Genomic DNA, 16260 nt, shown 5'->3' with positions numbered 1-16260 from the left:
AGTAACACCTTCTCCTTACCTACAGCAAAAGTAACTCACTCCCCAGCTGAAAGCCACCCACTTTAGACTGAAAGCCACAAAGCCACCGAACAAACTGAACTCCTCGAATTTTTACTTTCAGCCCACATGTCTTTATTATTCAGTTCATACAGACTTACCTTAGTCCATGGATGTGCCTTAATCTGAGGGAATTTGAATTCAGTATAGTTTGGATTCATTTCTCTAATTTGCTCCCTTGTAGGCGTTCCCAGAACCTAGAAGAAGAAAGGGGAAAAAAAGGCAATTTTTTTACATGGGCTTCACATCCACCTGGAAAGGAAGAGTGCAGTATAACCTATCCCATACTGAGGCAACCAGAATGAAGTCAATCTGTGTGACTAGTACAATTGATTGAATTATGCATAGTAATACTGAATAGATTAATGTAGATACAGCTTCAGAAAAAATTAACTAATATAGCTTTAATATAAGGAAAACAGAAACTTTTGTAGAACCATTTAAGTTGGGACTTCCCTCTCTTGGCAGCTTCTGATCCAACCCTCAAACTCAAGCAGGGTCAGCTGGAACAGGTTGTTAGTGAGCATATGTCCAGCTAGTTTTCAGTATGTCTATAGGAAACTTCACAATTTATCTGTGCAAAATGCTCCAGTCTTTGGCAGTCCCTACAATAAAAAGTGGTTTCTTGCATTCAAATGAATTTTCCTGTGTTGTACTTTGTGCCACTGCCTGTTGTACCATCTTCTTTGTTTCTTCTTTGTTTCCTCCCATCAGGTACCTAACATGCTGATGAGACCTGCTCCTCTCTGTCCCCACCCCCAGCCTTTTTATCCTCCAGGCTGAACAGTCCCAGCTCTTGCAACCTCTCCTCATGTGATGATGCTCCAACCTTTCCATCGTCTTTGTAGCCCTTGCTCCAACTTCAGTAGTCTCTTGCTGGCAATTCAGTTCATGCTCTAAGCTTAGTATCAAAAATTTAATTTTCTTCTACAGTTTTGTACAAAATTCTAGCATCTTTTCCAAACTAGCAGAATTTCAACAGGGAAGAGAGCTAAGTATTTAAATTCTAAGATAAACTTAGTTTAAACCTAATCTGGAAGCATCTAAAACATATACTCTGGTTTACTTTTTCAAATTTACATTTCATTCCCAGAATCTGCACGATGTTATTTATACACGAAAATTAGTAGTTACATGAGAAATAACACACAGTCACACAGCTCTTTGTAAGGGTGGATAAACTTCGGAAGGATTCCTGAAATCCCTTCAGGGAATAAACTAGACAGTATGGTATTAGTGCTCTCTGTTCAGTTAGTATGAAGCACCAGAGAGCCACTGCTTTCTACATAAATATAAAAACTGCAAAGCGCCTTCAAAGAGTCCTGTTGTCTTCTGTCTCCACTCAATTGCTGGGTGTCGTTTAGTTCTGCAGAGGGAAGTGGAGAGGGCAGCAGACAGAGGAGTTTGTCCTCTGTGCTGGGCTCATGTCCATATTCCCACAGGAACCCAGTAGCCAGGCTACTCTCCCCGGTGACAAATCTCCCAGCAGATTAGCAGAATGTTGTCACCTCACCTCATGGGACTGCACTGTCACCATTCAGGAAACAAACCATCTAAATCATGGCATCAGCTCTCCACCTTACTGCTCAATAAAGAAATATTTGGCTATATATTCTGCTATCTGCAAACGTTTCCCTTCTGCTAAAAGAGTGGAAATTACACAAATGTGCTCTGAAGAGTCGGGTAAAGAGGTAGAAGAGCAGGTGCCACTAACTTGTGCAACGGAGAAACTCCCATCAGTTATGATGAAAGGAGCTTGGCATCTCTTTATTATTTAAAATATGAGCTCCAGGACACAAACTACAATACACACAAAGCAACCCTAAAGGAACAGCAGCGACAGATGAAACAAACCTTGGAACTTGTTCAGACAGTTGCTTCTTGGGCAACAGATTTAAGTGGCAATCTGTACAAAACAAATGACCACGTAACCCCTACCTTCCCACTGCTAATCAGGATTTAAATCCCACCTACTCAAAAGTCAGTGTTTACCTGCAGAGCCAACAGAAGAGTTTTCTGTGTTTGAAAACACTGCTTTTGCTCTGGCAGTAAACAAGAAGGTTTTTGTGTGATTGTGTACATTTTGCTCAACTTTCAAAGGAAAAAAAAAGAGTTGACAGGAAAACGTGCCCTTTCCCTGCTGGTTTTCTGTCTGGCTCCCCCAGAGCGCTGGGCACCCAGGTGCCAGCCTGCCAGGATGGTGCCACTCTCAAAGCTCTGACAGCAGCTGCTCTCAAAGCTTTCCAGATGAGGGCATTTTACACCTGCAAAACATTATTTTCATCCCAATTCAGAACAAAAACAACTTTCAAAACTTTGGAAGCTTTTTTATCAGTTAAATTAGCTTCCTGAAAAAGTATGGGTAACTTGTATTGCAATCCCACCACTTCCAAAGGCTCACTATTCAGGCCTCCCTAGTATAAATAGGGTTAATTTTAAAAGCACATTTACCTTCTTTCTTCCCTACTGCCTCAAAAAACCAATTTAATACTTTTCTTAGAAGGGGCAAAGACTAGACTTATTTTTAAATATATAGCCAAAATTCAGGAAACTGGCCCAGTTGCCAAGGCTGCTCAGAACAGGAGCCTACACAGTACAAGTATCTTTATTTAAAGACTGCCTGCGGCATCAGAGATAATTTGGATTAGATAGGCAAGGACAATTTCAGGGACAATGGATGCAAGGACAATGTCTGTCCATATAATTCATTAAAAACATAGTCCAAATAGTGGGATGGAGCACGCCCTAAACTTAAGCACAGGCATGTAAGCACAGAGCACTTAAGGTCTCATGAAAGCTTAGAAAATAAGGTTCTGAGGAGGGATCATGCCAGCTGAAAGAAGGGATTTCCTGGCCCTTCTGCTACATAGCAGGCTTTGTCAACACAAAGTAACTGTACAAAAGGAAAAAGTTACTTATATCAGCCACTCAGTGTATTTACTGTGCTCTCCCTGGACTGTAAAGCCAGATTGTGCCTTCTATTTTTATGGAAGGCAGATTAAGACCCCAAAAAAAGATAAAAAAGGGGAGAAAAAGAACAAGAAAGGGGGAAAACAGGGGGGAGGGGAGGAAAGTGGGGAAAGGGAGAATAGAAATGTTGAAGATTCTGTCAAATTCAAATCACAATGCAGAAAAAAATGTGGGATGAATAAAGTGATTGGCTAGAAAATTCCATCAGTCTCTGACATCTGGAAGAGGGTCTGGAGAAACTAACGGACTCCACCGCTCCCCACTCCTGCAACACACCAGCACTGTTTGCTGTATGACTTTAAAGTTGTACCTCATTGATTTCCACTGCCTTTTCAGTGCATTCGGAATACTCAGCAAGGTTACTTGAATGTAACAGCGATCATCTAAGCTACTGCAAAAACTGGGCAAACCTTTTAAAGAAGTCGTGTACTTGACTGTTCTTTCCGTTTGAAATGCAAAGCAGCAGCATAAATTACTTTGCACATTTTTGGCAGATTTACTCCATGAAACAGCTGCTCTTGCTATACCAACTCTGAAAATACTATGGAGCAGATGTTCCTTGGAGAGAGGTTTCATAGAATGGTTGAGGTTGGAAGGGATCTCTGGTGGTCATCTGGTCCAGCTCCCCTAAACAAGGAGCACTGGTGAAAGCCAGATGCCCAAGATCACGTCCAGATGGCCTCTGAATGTCTCAGGGATGGAGACCACCTCTCTGGAGGATCAAATGTTCCAACATTTGATCTCCCTCACAGTAAAACTATTTTCTGGTGTTCAGATTAAATTTCTCCTATTTTAGACTTGTGCCCATCACCTCTTGTCCTGCCGTGCGATGCCACAGGAAAGAGCCTGGTCCCCTCTCTGCACCAGATACTTCTGTATGCTGAGATTTCCCCAGATCAGTTAAAGGCCAGAGAACTTTTAAGAAACACTGGGCCCAATACTGGACTGTTCAGGTCTATGCAGACTAACATACACTATTTCTACTTCCTGAGGACAAACTTAGGAAAGGTGACACTGTCAAGGAAAGTAAGAGTTTTTTTTTTTTTTTTTAATTGGGCACTTCCCCCACTCCCCTAAAGTGAGGGCCAAAACAAAGGAGGTACTAGAATAAGAAGGTTGATTCCTTAAGACTACCTCTGGAACAAAGACTAAACTTTGAATGAAGGGGAAATTCTATGTGAGACTACAAGCGATCTTCCTACAAATGCAAACAACGTAACCAGTTTTGCTCTCCATTCCTGATTGTCATAATCATCTCTTAAATAAAAATAAATAAACTCAAACATTATCTACAAGACTTGCTAAGAAGACAGATACCCCTCTGATTCTTTAGGACAAAAACAGTTTCACAAGTATTTCTGTAACAGATTAAGTTGTGTCATGTGTCGTGCCCCCATAATCTTTATTCCAGAGCAGTATTTGTAAAGGTAGGGTAATGATAGATATCTCAAGCAACTACAGTAAAGCACAGTTTACCAATATCATCATACTTAACAAACATGAAGAGATTTCTGAACCTGGATTAGCTCTGTATTTAATCACAAATAGCATAAAGATATTTTATGGTTTTTGGAATCAAATTTGCATAGAAGAAAAATATGGATGGTATGCACCTCAAAAGGACACCTTAGTTACACCCCAATACTGAAGACAGCTGCTCTCCACACCTGGTTTCAAGGTGTAAAGCTGTGCAGAGTTATTTACAAACTAGCCCACACCACTGCAATGCTAGAGAAAGAGGAAACTGCAAGAATGTCAACAAAGCCCAGTGGAATCAATAAAGGCTCTTTTGAACAACCATCATTACTAAACCTTTGCCAGAGAAAGTTAAAATCAGTTAAAAGCACAGGGACACCGAGAGTCCAGGTGGTCTGGCTGGCAATGACTAGACTAGAGGGGAGAAGGTGGTGGTTTAAATCTGAAACCTCTAGAGCACTGTAATTACAACAGTATAGTGTATTCGCTATTGCACCCCAGCATTGTGCCAAGGTGGCAGGTGGTAGCTTGGGGTGTGCTAAGAAGAGTGTGGCCAGCAGGTCAAGGGAGGTTATCCTCCCCCTCTGCGCTGCCCCGGTGGGACCACATCTGGAGTGCTGTGTCCATTCTGGGCTCCCCAGTTCAAGAAAAACAAGTTCAAGAAAGACCAGAGAGAGTCCAGTAGAGAGCTGTAAGTATGATGAGGGGACTGGAGCATCTCTTGTATCAGCAAAGGCTGAGGGACCTGGGTCTGCTTAGTCTGGAGAGAGGGGATCTCATCAATGCTTATGAATCTCTAAAGGGTGGATGTGCAGCAGAGACTCTTCTCAGTGATGCCCAGTGACAGGACAAGGGGCAACGGGCACAAACTGGAACACGGGAAGTTCCATCTCAGTCTGAGGAAAAACTTCTTCACTCTGAAGGTGGCAGAGCACTGGCACAGGCTGCCAGAGAGGTCATGAAGTGTCCTTCTCTGGAGATGTTCAGGCTCACCTGGATACTGCCCTGTGCAACCTTCTCTGGGTGATTCTGCTTTAGCAGGGGGTTGGGACTAGATCTCCAGAGGTCCTTTCCAACCCCTGCTGGTCTGTGAAACTGATTCCCCAGGAAAACCATGCAAGCTTGAGGAAACGTGCTCCAAAAAGTCAAGTGTGTATGGCTTTACCAGATGGCGTAATTAATACTTTTGCAAACATGTTTGCACCTCTTTAGAAAGTGGAGAGAGGTGTGCCAAATAGATATTAAAAAAAAACAAACCCAAACCACCATGCTGGCACCTCAAGCAGTAAACACAGATCATCTTTGAAATAATATTTCATTTCAAGAGGTCTGTGGTAGAAAATGAAATAAAACTTAGCCATTTTACACTTCCTTTAAAAAACATGCTCTTATGAAACAAAATGAAAGCCAACAGAACATAGAGATTTCTTCTATTCACAAACACAAGAGCAGCTATACATCAGGAATAGGAAGAAACCCACTGTCACTGCTGACAGGAATATAATAGCTCATCAACTTTTTTATACTGCCTGTGAGCACTGGAAGTGATGAATGACAGGAAGGCACAGGAACAGTGAAGTTGCAGTGCTGAGGGCCACTGGGGTAAAGTGCAGAGAGAAGACCCATGTGAAAGCTCGTGTTGGATGCCTTCAGCACAGGACCACATCCAACGAAATGAAACACTCTCCCTTCCTGCTTACTCTCCCGGAAGAGACAGCTCCTCTCTCCCCATTAACTACTGCAAATGAATTTATTTTATTTCAAAAACTGAGCCCAAAATAGTACCTTGACATTTCAGCATGAGGCATATATTATAATCGAGTCTATACTTAGCATTCAGCTCAGTAAAACTGTCAGAGAGCAAAAAGTTACACATGGATAGGATTCCTGATACTATTGAGCTTGTCTTAGCACTTTTTCCCCCCCTTGCCTCACTGCTAACCCAGAGAACTGTACGAAGATGATTTTATTGTTTCTTCTAAATTACCATGAAATGTCAATTTTGGTGCAAGGAATAATCACACAGTTCACTAGGGGAAAAAAAAACCCAAACAAACCCCCCAAACATAGAAAAGAGCCCCCACACAACCCCATCCTGCAGTTTTCACAAGTTAGTTGATGCATTTTGTAATTCTAGATCGCAGCATATAAAAAGTATTTTTGGTAAAGACAATGCAAGGCAGATTAGCAGATGCTGTCTTCCCTATGTTCCAGGGCTGCTCAGATAATTGTTACTACCTCATTCTTCTGAGATATTCCCCCCACCCCCATTTTTGAGGGGAGTAGGGGCAAGGTACTAAAACAGAGCCTTTCAGAAGACAGTGACCTTAGAAGCAAACCCATTATACTTCCAAGACTCCCTTTTTGCAACACAAATAAAGAGTAACCACTGTCTGTGGGAACTGTGAGATGATGTTTCAGTTTAGGGGGAATATCCCAGATCGTTTTCCCTTGATAGTTTTGGGGGCTGCAGAACTGGGAGAAGGTGGCAGGGATGCCACCATAGACACCACTGCTGCACTGCAAGCCTTGCACAGCACCACAGCACTTACAGAAGAGACTGCCCTGATTTTATCTCAAAAAAACCAACCCCTCTTGTGGTCTGAAATCTCCTTATTTTGAGCTGTAGTCAGTGTGATCATGTTTGCACAGTGGATTTTAAACAGGGAAGTGGCAACAACAACCCTCCTGGGCTGCTGGAAGGAGGGGTGTCTCACCCTTCTGACAAGGCTGGGCTGTATGACTGCTCTGAGACACAGCATTTGCTCGTACCTAACATCTTTGTGCGACCATTGATGAAACCTGCACTGCCACTGCGCCTCAGCACGCTTCTCAGGGAGGTGTCTCTCCAAAGCCAGTAGGGGCATGAATTTTAATTAAGATATCAGGTTACCCACTTGAGGTATTCCCAGCGATGGGATAACCTAACATTTGGAGTAGCTAGCAAGAGCTAAAAATAAGGAGGAAGAATCACCATTCAAGACCAAACTTTGAAAAAAAGCACATCACGTGCTCTCTCCTGTAACTGCCTAAGTATTCAAGACAAGTGTACTTGAGTTAAATTACTTCTTCAGATGCAGCTCCAAGACACAATTTCCACATTGAATGTCATTTTGCCAGGGCTAAGTGGTCAAAGATCTTTCCCCCAGCTAGACTGAGAACACCTGGAAAGACAGTCTTTAAAGAAACAGGGACAGGAGAAAGAGAAGCTAAGAAGGTGGCGACTGTCTTTTGATTCACACGAACACGATGCTGTGGTTCTTCAGGGGCACATTTTTCAGTACAGTTTGCAAACACACACTAAGTCTAGAGAAGCTCCCAAGTGCAACTGGCTAGAGATCCTGCTTGAAATGTAACTGTAAAAAGTGAATCAACATCCGACAAAATCCAAAAGTGCTTCTGATGCAGCAAAGGACAGAGGATGTCAGGCATCCTGCAGCCTGTAGGAAGGACAAGCCGTGCTGGACTGACACACTGCAAAAATTCTATCTTCATGAACACAGCTAGTGGGGGGATGTCATCAAGAACTGCATGAGAAGGGAGGAGTAGTTTAAAATGCTGGCACTCTGAAGTCAGTCTCCAGCCTAGTGCAAAACCTTCACACCCAGGTTGCTGTGTTGTGAAATGAACTCTGAATAATCAAAAGCTGAGTAAGCAACTGAAGGGACAACTGAAAATTTTCCAAGGAAGGTATCTGAAAAGCATGACTCCAAGACAGTCAAGCAGCAGCTCACAGGTCCCAACCTGCAACCTTATACAAAGTTCATTGCTGTTCTACAGCTGGCAGATCCCACAGCTCTGCTTCTCCTACAGCCAGTTAGTGTTAAAAGTCTGTGCTACAATGGAAGCTTTAAATAGAATTCTGTGGCAGCAACGGAAGAGTGGGACACCATCTGTAAAAGTATTTTACCTGACCTCGCTCAATAAACATGGTTTGTAGTTTTTACACTAAGCTTTCAGATCTAAATTGAATTTAAGCATTGTGCTGGGAGTGGAGAAGAGCAGATTATTTCATGACTTCTTTGCAGATTTCGAAAATAAATGTGCTCCATTTGGTTACTGGTAACTCTTAAGGGATATACAGTAGATGGCCAACAGCTGGCAGAATTGAAAATGAAGGGCCTGAATTTCTTTTTTCTCATTCTCAAAATGTGAATAAAAAATACTTGAAATTTGAGGTGAATTCCCTCCACTGCCGGCACAGAAGTACCCGTTGAGTCAGCATGGCATTACAAGGGAAGCACTCACTGCCCAGTTCTTGCACTTTACTAGACAATTTCTCATGGCTGTTGATTTTGAATGCAGTATTCTCAACCATAACTCTCTCTGTATTCTCTCAGCCTTCTGCCAGGGTTTTTCTGAGAAGCACTTACAAAACTGCACAAGATTTGGTAGACAAGGGCACTGAGAAACAGCCCACTTGGGCAGTTCACACTCATTTTCTCTTCCAGTGTTGACTTGAGGATATATAGCGTCTCAGTGTTGTGTTTTTATGTGGCTGGTTTCTGGTGGAGAATGGAGGTGCTGCAGGGGGGACTTCTGCAAGAAGCAGCCAGAAGCTCTCTGCAGGCCCCACAGAGCAAACACCAGCCGGCTCAAGGCCGGAGTTGTTGCTGACCAAGGCTGAACCCATCAGTGGTGGTCACAGAGCCTCTGGGAATCACATTTAGGAGAAAAAAATACCTCAAGCAGCTGCTTTTTGCTACCAGAGAAGGGAGTGAGAAGATGTAAGAAGCTCTGCAGGCACCATCGCCAGGGAAGGGGTGGAGGAGGTGCTGTAGGCACCAGAGAGATTCCCCTACAGTCCGTGGAGCAGGATGTTCCCCTGCAGCCTGTGGAAGAGGATGGGGAGCAGAGATCCCACCTGCAGCCCATGAAGAGGCCCCACAATGGAGTGGATGGAGAAATATGGAAGACACTGTGACCCAATTAGGAGCAAGGCCCTGACAGCAGATCTGCAGTCCGTGGAGAGCGCCAGGGAGAGGCCCATATTGGAGCAGGTTTACTGGGGGACTTGTGACTCTGTGGGGGACCAGGCTGGAGCAGTCTAAGCCTGAGAGACTGAGAGACATTCTGTGATTTATGACTGCACCCCATAGCAGTGACCCACACTGGGGCAGCTGGTGAAGAGCTGAAGGGTAAGCACTCACGTTGGAGAAGTTCATGAAGGAATGGTCTCCCATGGGTGGGACCCCATGGTGGAGCAGGGGAAGGGTGTGAGGGATGTCCCCCCAGCTAAGAAGGAAACAACTCACGAGGAACTGACCGAAACCCCCATCCCCCCAGTCCCTGCCCCTCCCCATGCCACAATGGGGGGGAAGGAAGGAGTGAAATCATGACTAAAGTGCAGTCTGCTAAGAAGGGAGGGCTGGGGGGAGGTGCTTTAAGCTCTGGCTGCACTTCTCATTACCTGACTCTGGTGTCACTGGGTGTGCAGGGCAGTGTCATCAATCAGAGTTTTCTGTCCTTTGTTCTGTGCTAAGTCTGTTCTGCCCATGATGCTGATTGCAGAATGATCTCTCCCTGTCCTCATCTCAACTCCTGAGCCTCTCAATATCTATTTTCTCCCCTGTCCAGCTGAAAAGGGGAGTGATAGAGCAGCTGTGGTGGGCACCTGGCCTTCAGCCAGGGCCAAACCACTACCCTCAGTAACAAATAAATGGGCAGATCAACAGTCACGGGACGCCCCTATTGAGGCTCACATTTTTCATCCTACTCCCATAACAATTCCATAAAGTTTTGTGGGGGTTTTTTGGTGGCTACTACTGCAAGCTTTACTGCATTTGCTCTCTCAGACTTTCCTTACACATAATGTGTCAGTAGTGTAACCTTTTATAATCGAAGGGACCAGGCTTACTGTAACATCGAGTTATCCTTACAATTAAGTTGCTTCACTTAATTTCTAAGTGTAGGGAGCTACATGTCTCACAGAAGGTGATCAAACTCCAACACATCACAGGTGTGGATGATCTTTCAGCATTCCCCTTTCTATATTTAAAGAAATGATTCAGAAATTTGTTTATGCTGAGGCAAAAATCATCACCTCAAGCTATAATATACTGAAGTTCAAGCCTCTGCACTGGATACTGCTTTGACTGACATGAGAAATAACATTACTTTACCAGTACTATGTATTCAGCTATGAATTGGTCAATAAAAGTTATCACACCACTCATGGTAGTGGCATTTAAAGAAGCCACAGATGGTACACACGCTATCAGCGATTTTATTAAAACACTTCTCTGCTTCAATGCAACTTAAGTGTAAATAAAGCAGAATCATCACAAACAGAGCACATACATGCTATAAAATTACTAGTTCACAGATGTTTACTTTCAATACTGCAGAACTGAAAACATCCAACTGATGATAACAGCTTCTAGCGAATTTTGAACCAAGACACAATCTCTGCTTGGCAGCCTGTCAATAATGAGACAACATAGATTTCCTGATTATTTCACTTCCACATTGGGAAAATCAAAGCAGTGCTAAGGCAGAGCACTATGGTTTTGCTAACAGGCCTCCCTAGTCTCAAGTTTCCAACTGAGCCCCAGAAGGACTTAAGAGGACTGTCACCACGACATAAACAGTTGTATTTACAAACACTCATTAAATGTAGTTTCTCAAGATTGCAGAAATCAATCAAGAAACAAAAAAGGACTTAAAACATCTGAAGGCAAATGCCACAGTTTTCTGCACAAACTCCTGAGCAACTCTGGCCATCTGGAGCGGCCATAGGGACCACCTCACACCTCACAAAAGCAGTGTAGCAGAAAGCAGCGTCCTGCTCAACGACAGTTCTCATTTCGATAAAACCTGCGTTACCCACCAGTCTTGCTTCTGACAACAATTCTAGATTTCCATTAGTATCTCTTATGTAAACTCACCCAACTTCAACATCCTGAGCTTGAACATTGGCCAGAAAGGCAACAACAAGAAACCAAGAACATCAGAGGAGATGTAGGTACAAGACACAGAACCTTCCGAGAAAGATGACGACTGGAGGATGTCCAGCAGGACAGACACCCAGTGTAACAGAAGCTCAGTTTACATGGTCAAAGGCTGGAGGAGGTGTGGCAAGAGCCTAGAAAGGTCAGAGCACACCCCATGGAGCAGGCCACAGAAACACTGAGCCTCATCAGCCCACGCCATCCACACAGGAGAGTGACAACTTGATGTTGGTTGGTGTCCTACACTCTGTTAGGACAGGGATAAAGACACCAGCAGCTCTTCTGGTGAATAACGCAGACACAAGGAGGAAGTTGTAATTTTTCAACATGTTTTGGTTTTGAGGGGTTTTCACATGCATGCCACATGTATCAAGGTAGTGGTTAAGTGGCAGAACCAAGGAGGAAATTCTCCCTTGTGGTGAGGAAATCAATAAAGCCGAACGACATGTACACATATCTTAAACACTTAGTAAGACGGGAGTGTTAGAGAGGATGGAATAGATTCAGACGAAAAATACGCTGCTCTCTCCAGAAATCTTGATTCCTTCATTGCAGAAGTTGAAGGAAGCAGGGGAGACTAGGGTGTTGGCAGACACCAATCTTTTAAGATATGATTTTTTCTTCAATGTCTCTAATTTGAGAATCACAGAACATTCACAGCTTACCAAATGAAATCAATCAGGATGTGTTTGAACATAAGCAGTACATAAATGTTACGTATTCTGAAGCATTAGGTCTTTTTTATTTGAAAAAGATGACTCTTCAGGTGGAAGGTATCTTTGACCTACACTTCCTGATTCTCCAGCTGCAAAACAGCAGGTTCTTTCTAACCTTTCACCCAGAGAGCTGGAAGGAAGGAGGAAGAGAAGGTGGCTACACATCTGATGAATCTGGCATAAGGAAATTTAATAACACTGTTGTCAAAGCTAAGTACAAATTGCATGCTGCAAAGGAAAAAGAGCCAGATTCTTAAAGAATGGGAATCATGTGTTAATAAATATTGGCTCAGTGCATCAGCACTATTTCCAAGCACACTGAAAGTGTAATCCTTTAAGAGGGGGAAAAACCCTATATAATTCAAAGATTATATATTGCTATGCATGAGAGGCATAAAGATCATGAAATTCTCCAAGTACACGATACTGTTTACATGCAACACCCTGTGCAACAGTGACAGAATATATATGTTGACAAGGTTAGAACAATGCTTAAATGCTGATTCCCAGGGAATAATGCAGACAACCCCGTCCTTCCCCTTAAAAATTCCATACCTTGATTATTTCCACCAACTGATCCACACCACTATCACCTGGAAAGATTGGTTGTCCTAGTAACAGTTCGGCCAATACGCAGCCTGCTGACCACACGTCTAAAGAGGGGAAAGAAGTGGAGGACAAGAAAAGGTATCAGTAAAGATACATATCAGGCCATTAATATAAAACCAGCAGTTTCAAGCTACTTAACTTTCTTTGTCATGTTTAATACTGAATATAAACCAGCTATAAATAAATAAATAAATAAATAAATAAATAAATAAATAAATAAATCTCCTAGATGTTAATCTAGAAAACACAGATACCTGGCATAAAACAATGGTGGGCAGACAGTCTTAGATTTCAAACCATAAGACAATGAGAACTGGAAAATTATGTGAAACACCATAATACATTGACATTAAACATCTAGAGAAAATACCTGAACATTTGTGATCTGAAATTTAAGAATTACCCAAAATCCTGTGTTGTTTTTAAATCACATTGATCATTAATTATACATAAGTATCATCTACAACAATGGCTGATGTTTTTACTGCCTCTGAACATTGAAGACACTCAAATTTTCATCCATATCCTGAAAGCATATATAGACTAGCAGATGAACCAGTACTGCAAGAATTACTTGTATCCTGTAGTACTTGATGATTAAGCGATCTGGGAGACAGCCTAACTCTGTCACATCAAATCCTAACCTTTCTCCCAATTCCATTTGCAAACTTGGCTGGACAACAGAAATGCAAAGTCATAGATCAGGTCAATGGCACCCACTGAAGAAGCCATCAACTAATTTTCATACATATACCACAAGCCACAAGCAGTCACTGGCTGCTACTCCTAGCAACAAAGAAAATTTTCATAATCTATTAAAGATATATCTTCTTACATATAACTAAGACAGTTCAATACTACAAGAACAACTTAAAACCCCAAGTATATTCCAAAATATAGCATTTTAGCCAATACTGTACACACTGTATAGCAGATGGTTGTGAGAATCTGATGTTAACTGCACACCACATATTGAAGTTTGACCTGCTCAACACACTGAAAGTATTGCACCTACATACAGAGATAACTGTTTCTCAAAAAAAAAAAAATTCTAGAAGTCATCATCTGTTGCAATATCTGAAACCTTGCACTACAACCTAACCTCAAACAAGCTGTCAGTAACACAAGACTAGTGAAGCCAACCTATACCCCCAAAGAGAAAAGAACAAAACAAGTCCCCTTTCACCCATCTGTTTTTGAGTTTTCATCTATGTTTGCAAGATAACCTTTCCCCATGAAGTGACAGTAGTACCACCGGAACTCAAAATGCTCAGAATCTACCTCCTGAGGCCTGTTCCAACCTAAGACAACCCACGCTGTGACAGAGACCCTTGTTCCCCTAGCACAGTCAATCTATGCCACTGGGAAGCAGATACACACAACTGAGTTGTGGCTAAAAGGTCCGTGTAACGAAAACATCTCTGACTTCCCTAAACAGTCTATTATCACTTTGTCACAACCACTAGAGTGTGATGCAAAAAATTATTTTAAAAAACCCAAGAAACCACCTTTCAGGAATTCAAGATTGGTAACAAAATAGTCTGCAAGTCAGAACAGATTTTTCCTTCCCCCATTCCTAAATGAAACAGAGGAGCTATGCAAAAATGTTTCCTCCTATTCTCAAGACAGTTCATTCCTAACATAAAGGAGACAAAAAGCACTGCTCGTTACTGCAACTTTCAAAACCATTCGCCTCTAAGTCAAAAAGATGCATTTTTGCCTAATACTTTGGTACTAACACTGTAACGGGTTTTATCCTAAAGAGCAACTACTTGCAATACAAACAGCAACAGAAATAATCTGAAGTTTGAGTCTCAAATCTCAAAAGCAAACAAATCAGATGACACTTTTTGATCTTTTAGTCATATTTAATAAAAACTGATACGGCCACCATGGTGCTAAGATTTCTTTCAGACAGCACATGAAGAAGCAGCAACATGAAAAGAATATTTACTTGCATTTGACTGCTAACTCATCTCTCTCTCTCTGATAGCTCCTGCTGTTGGACCCACACATTCCACACAAAGATGAAGCAAAGAATCACTTTTTGTTATCCCATGCACACTGGGTTTGTAAGAAGTTACACAACAGTTCAACAGAAAGCATAGATTTATCTTCAGATGTGTTGAAGAAACAGATTCAACGTTTTAAGCAACCAAGTGTGCTGTAACTTAAAAGTTTATTGAAAGGCACCTTACAAGGGTTTTTAAAAAGCTGAATCCTTTACACTGAGTAACAAGTGGTACCCCCAAAGCTATTATCTTTATTAACAATCCTTGTTTTGCACTGAAAAAGAAGTAATGTATGGGCAGCAAAAGTATTAGAACATACACAAACCCCAAACTGGCACAAGAGTTAGTCAGCATTCACACTGACTTCCTTTTAAAATCCTGAAACTATACTAGTATGATTTTTTTCTTTCTTTTTTTTTTTTCAAAATTAATCTGTGGCTTTTAAAAACCATTTTAAATAACCTTCCGGTCTGTCTGCTCCACGACGTTGGCTTTGTGATGTTTTATCCCTTCCCAGTCCCCTTAAGTACCTTCACTCTCCATCAGCCAATTTCAGACAAGTCTGAAAGGCAGAGGTCTTGCAGAAGTTTTGTAAGAACAATGAGGAAAGCATACAGCAGTGTCACTGCTGAGGCAGGAGGGCTCTGTCCTTGTGGGATGCACTGGGCATGCCTCCACCCTGCCAAACTGTAACTGCAAACAAGTCAAAGGATGTGTGAGGTTCTCAGGTTCCTGGTCAAGCAAGAAGACCAAGCAGAAATAGCAGAGGGTACATGAGAAAACTGAGGGCATCACAGCGGGAGAGAGGAGTTAAAGAAAGGATGTAGATCATGAGGAAATAGCTGGGGATGTCGAAAGCATACTTGCTGTGTTTGTGACAGGTTTAATCCATGAAAAATACAACAAATCCACTGGAAACCTATGTAGTAGTTCCTCATGCAGCAAAATGTTCCAAATCAGGTGACTTAATGCCTTGTTAAAAGCCTATTTAGTTTTTTGCTTGATTTTACTTGCTAACGCTTTAAACATGCACTGAAAAAAGCTACAGGCATTCCAAAATCCCCAACTTTTTCCAGGGGTGCAATTTCACTGACTTCCAAATTGGGACTTGGGCAACGTTCCCTGGGCAAGGAAGTGAACAAACCCTTGAAACATCCTCAAGGAACGCCAAAATGTGGAGGCTAGCTTCAGCAGCTCCAAGCAGGGATGGCAACAACACAGTTTACAAAGCTGTTTATACAACTGTGATGAGCGATGTACAATAAGGAAGAAACTGGGAAATTTTAGCTCTGCTGAAGCTCAATGGAATTCATGCCATCAGCCTTAACAGGACTAAAATTTGGCTCTGGGATAGTTTACTGTCCGTCCCCGTTCCCCCCTCCCTCCCCGCCCCCCCGAATCTGGCATTTTAAAATGTATCTTCCAAATTTGGACAATAACATTTTCTCAAGCCTGATGTAAAAACAATAT

General features: G+C 42.3%; 1 protein-coding gene across 1 annotated transcript in view; it reads right to left on the bottom strand.

The window, feature by feature from the left end:
• Positions 1-16260, bottom strand: part of GSK3B (glycogen synthase kinase 3 beta) — a 151286-nt gene that overhangs the window by 25758 nt on the left and 109268 nt on the right. The window contains exons 7-8 of the mRNA XM_084272788.1: positions 12725-12822; positions 159-254 (exon numbers count right to left, since the gene is read on the bottom strand). Coding sequence (XP_084128914.1) covers positions 159-254; positions 12725-12822 — 194 coding nt within the window. The remainder of the gene's footprint in view (positions 1-158; positions 255-12724; positions 12823-16260) is intronic.

Source organism: Gallinula chloropus (assembly GCF_964237585.1).
Source record: "Gallinula chloropus genome assembly, chromosome: 1".
NCBI lineage: Eukaryota > Metazoa > Chordata > Aves > Gruiformes > Rallidae > Gallinula > Gallinula chloropus.
This window is presented reverse-complemented; position numbering and strand designations above follow the sequence as displayed.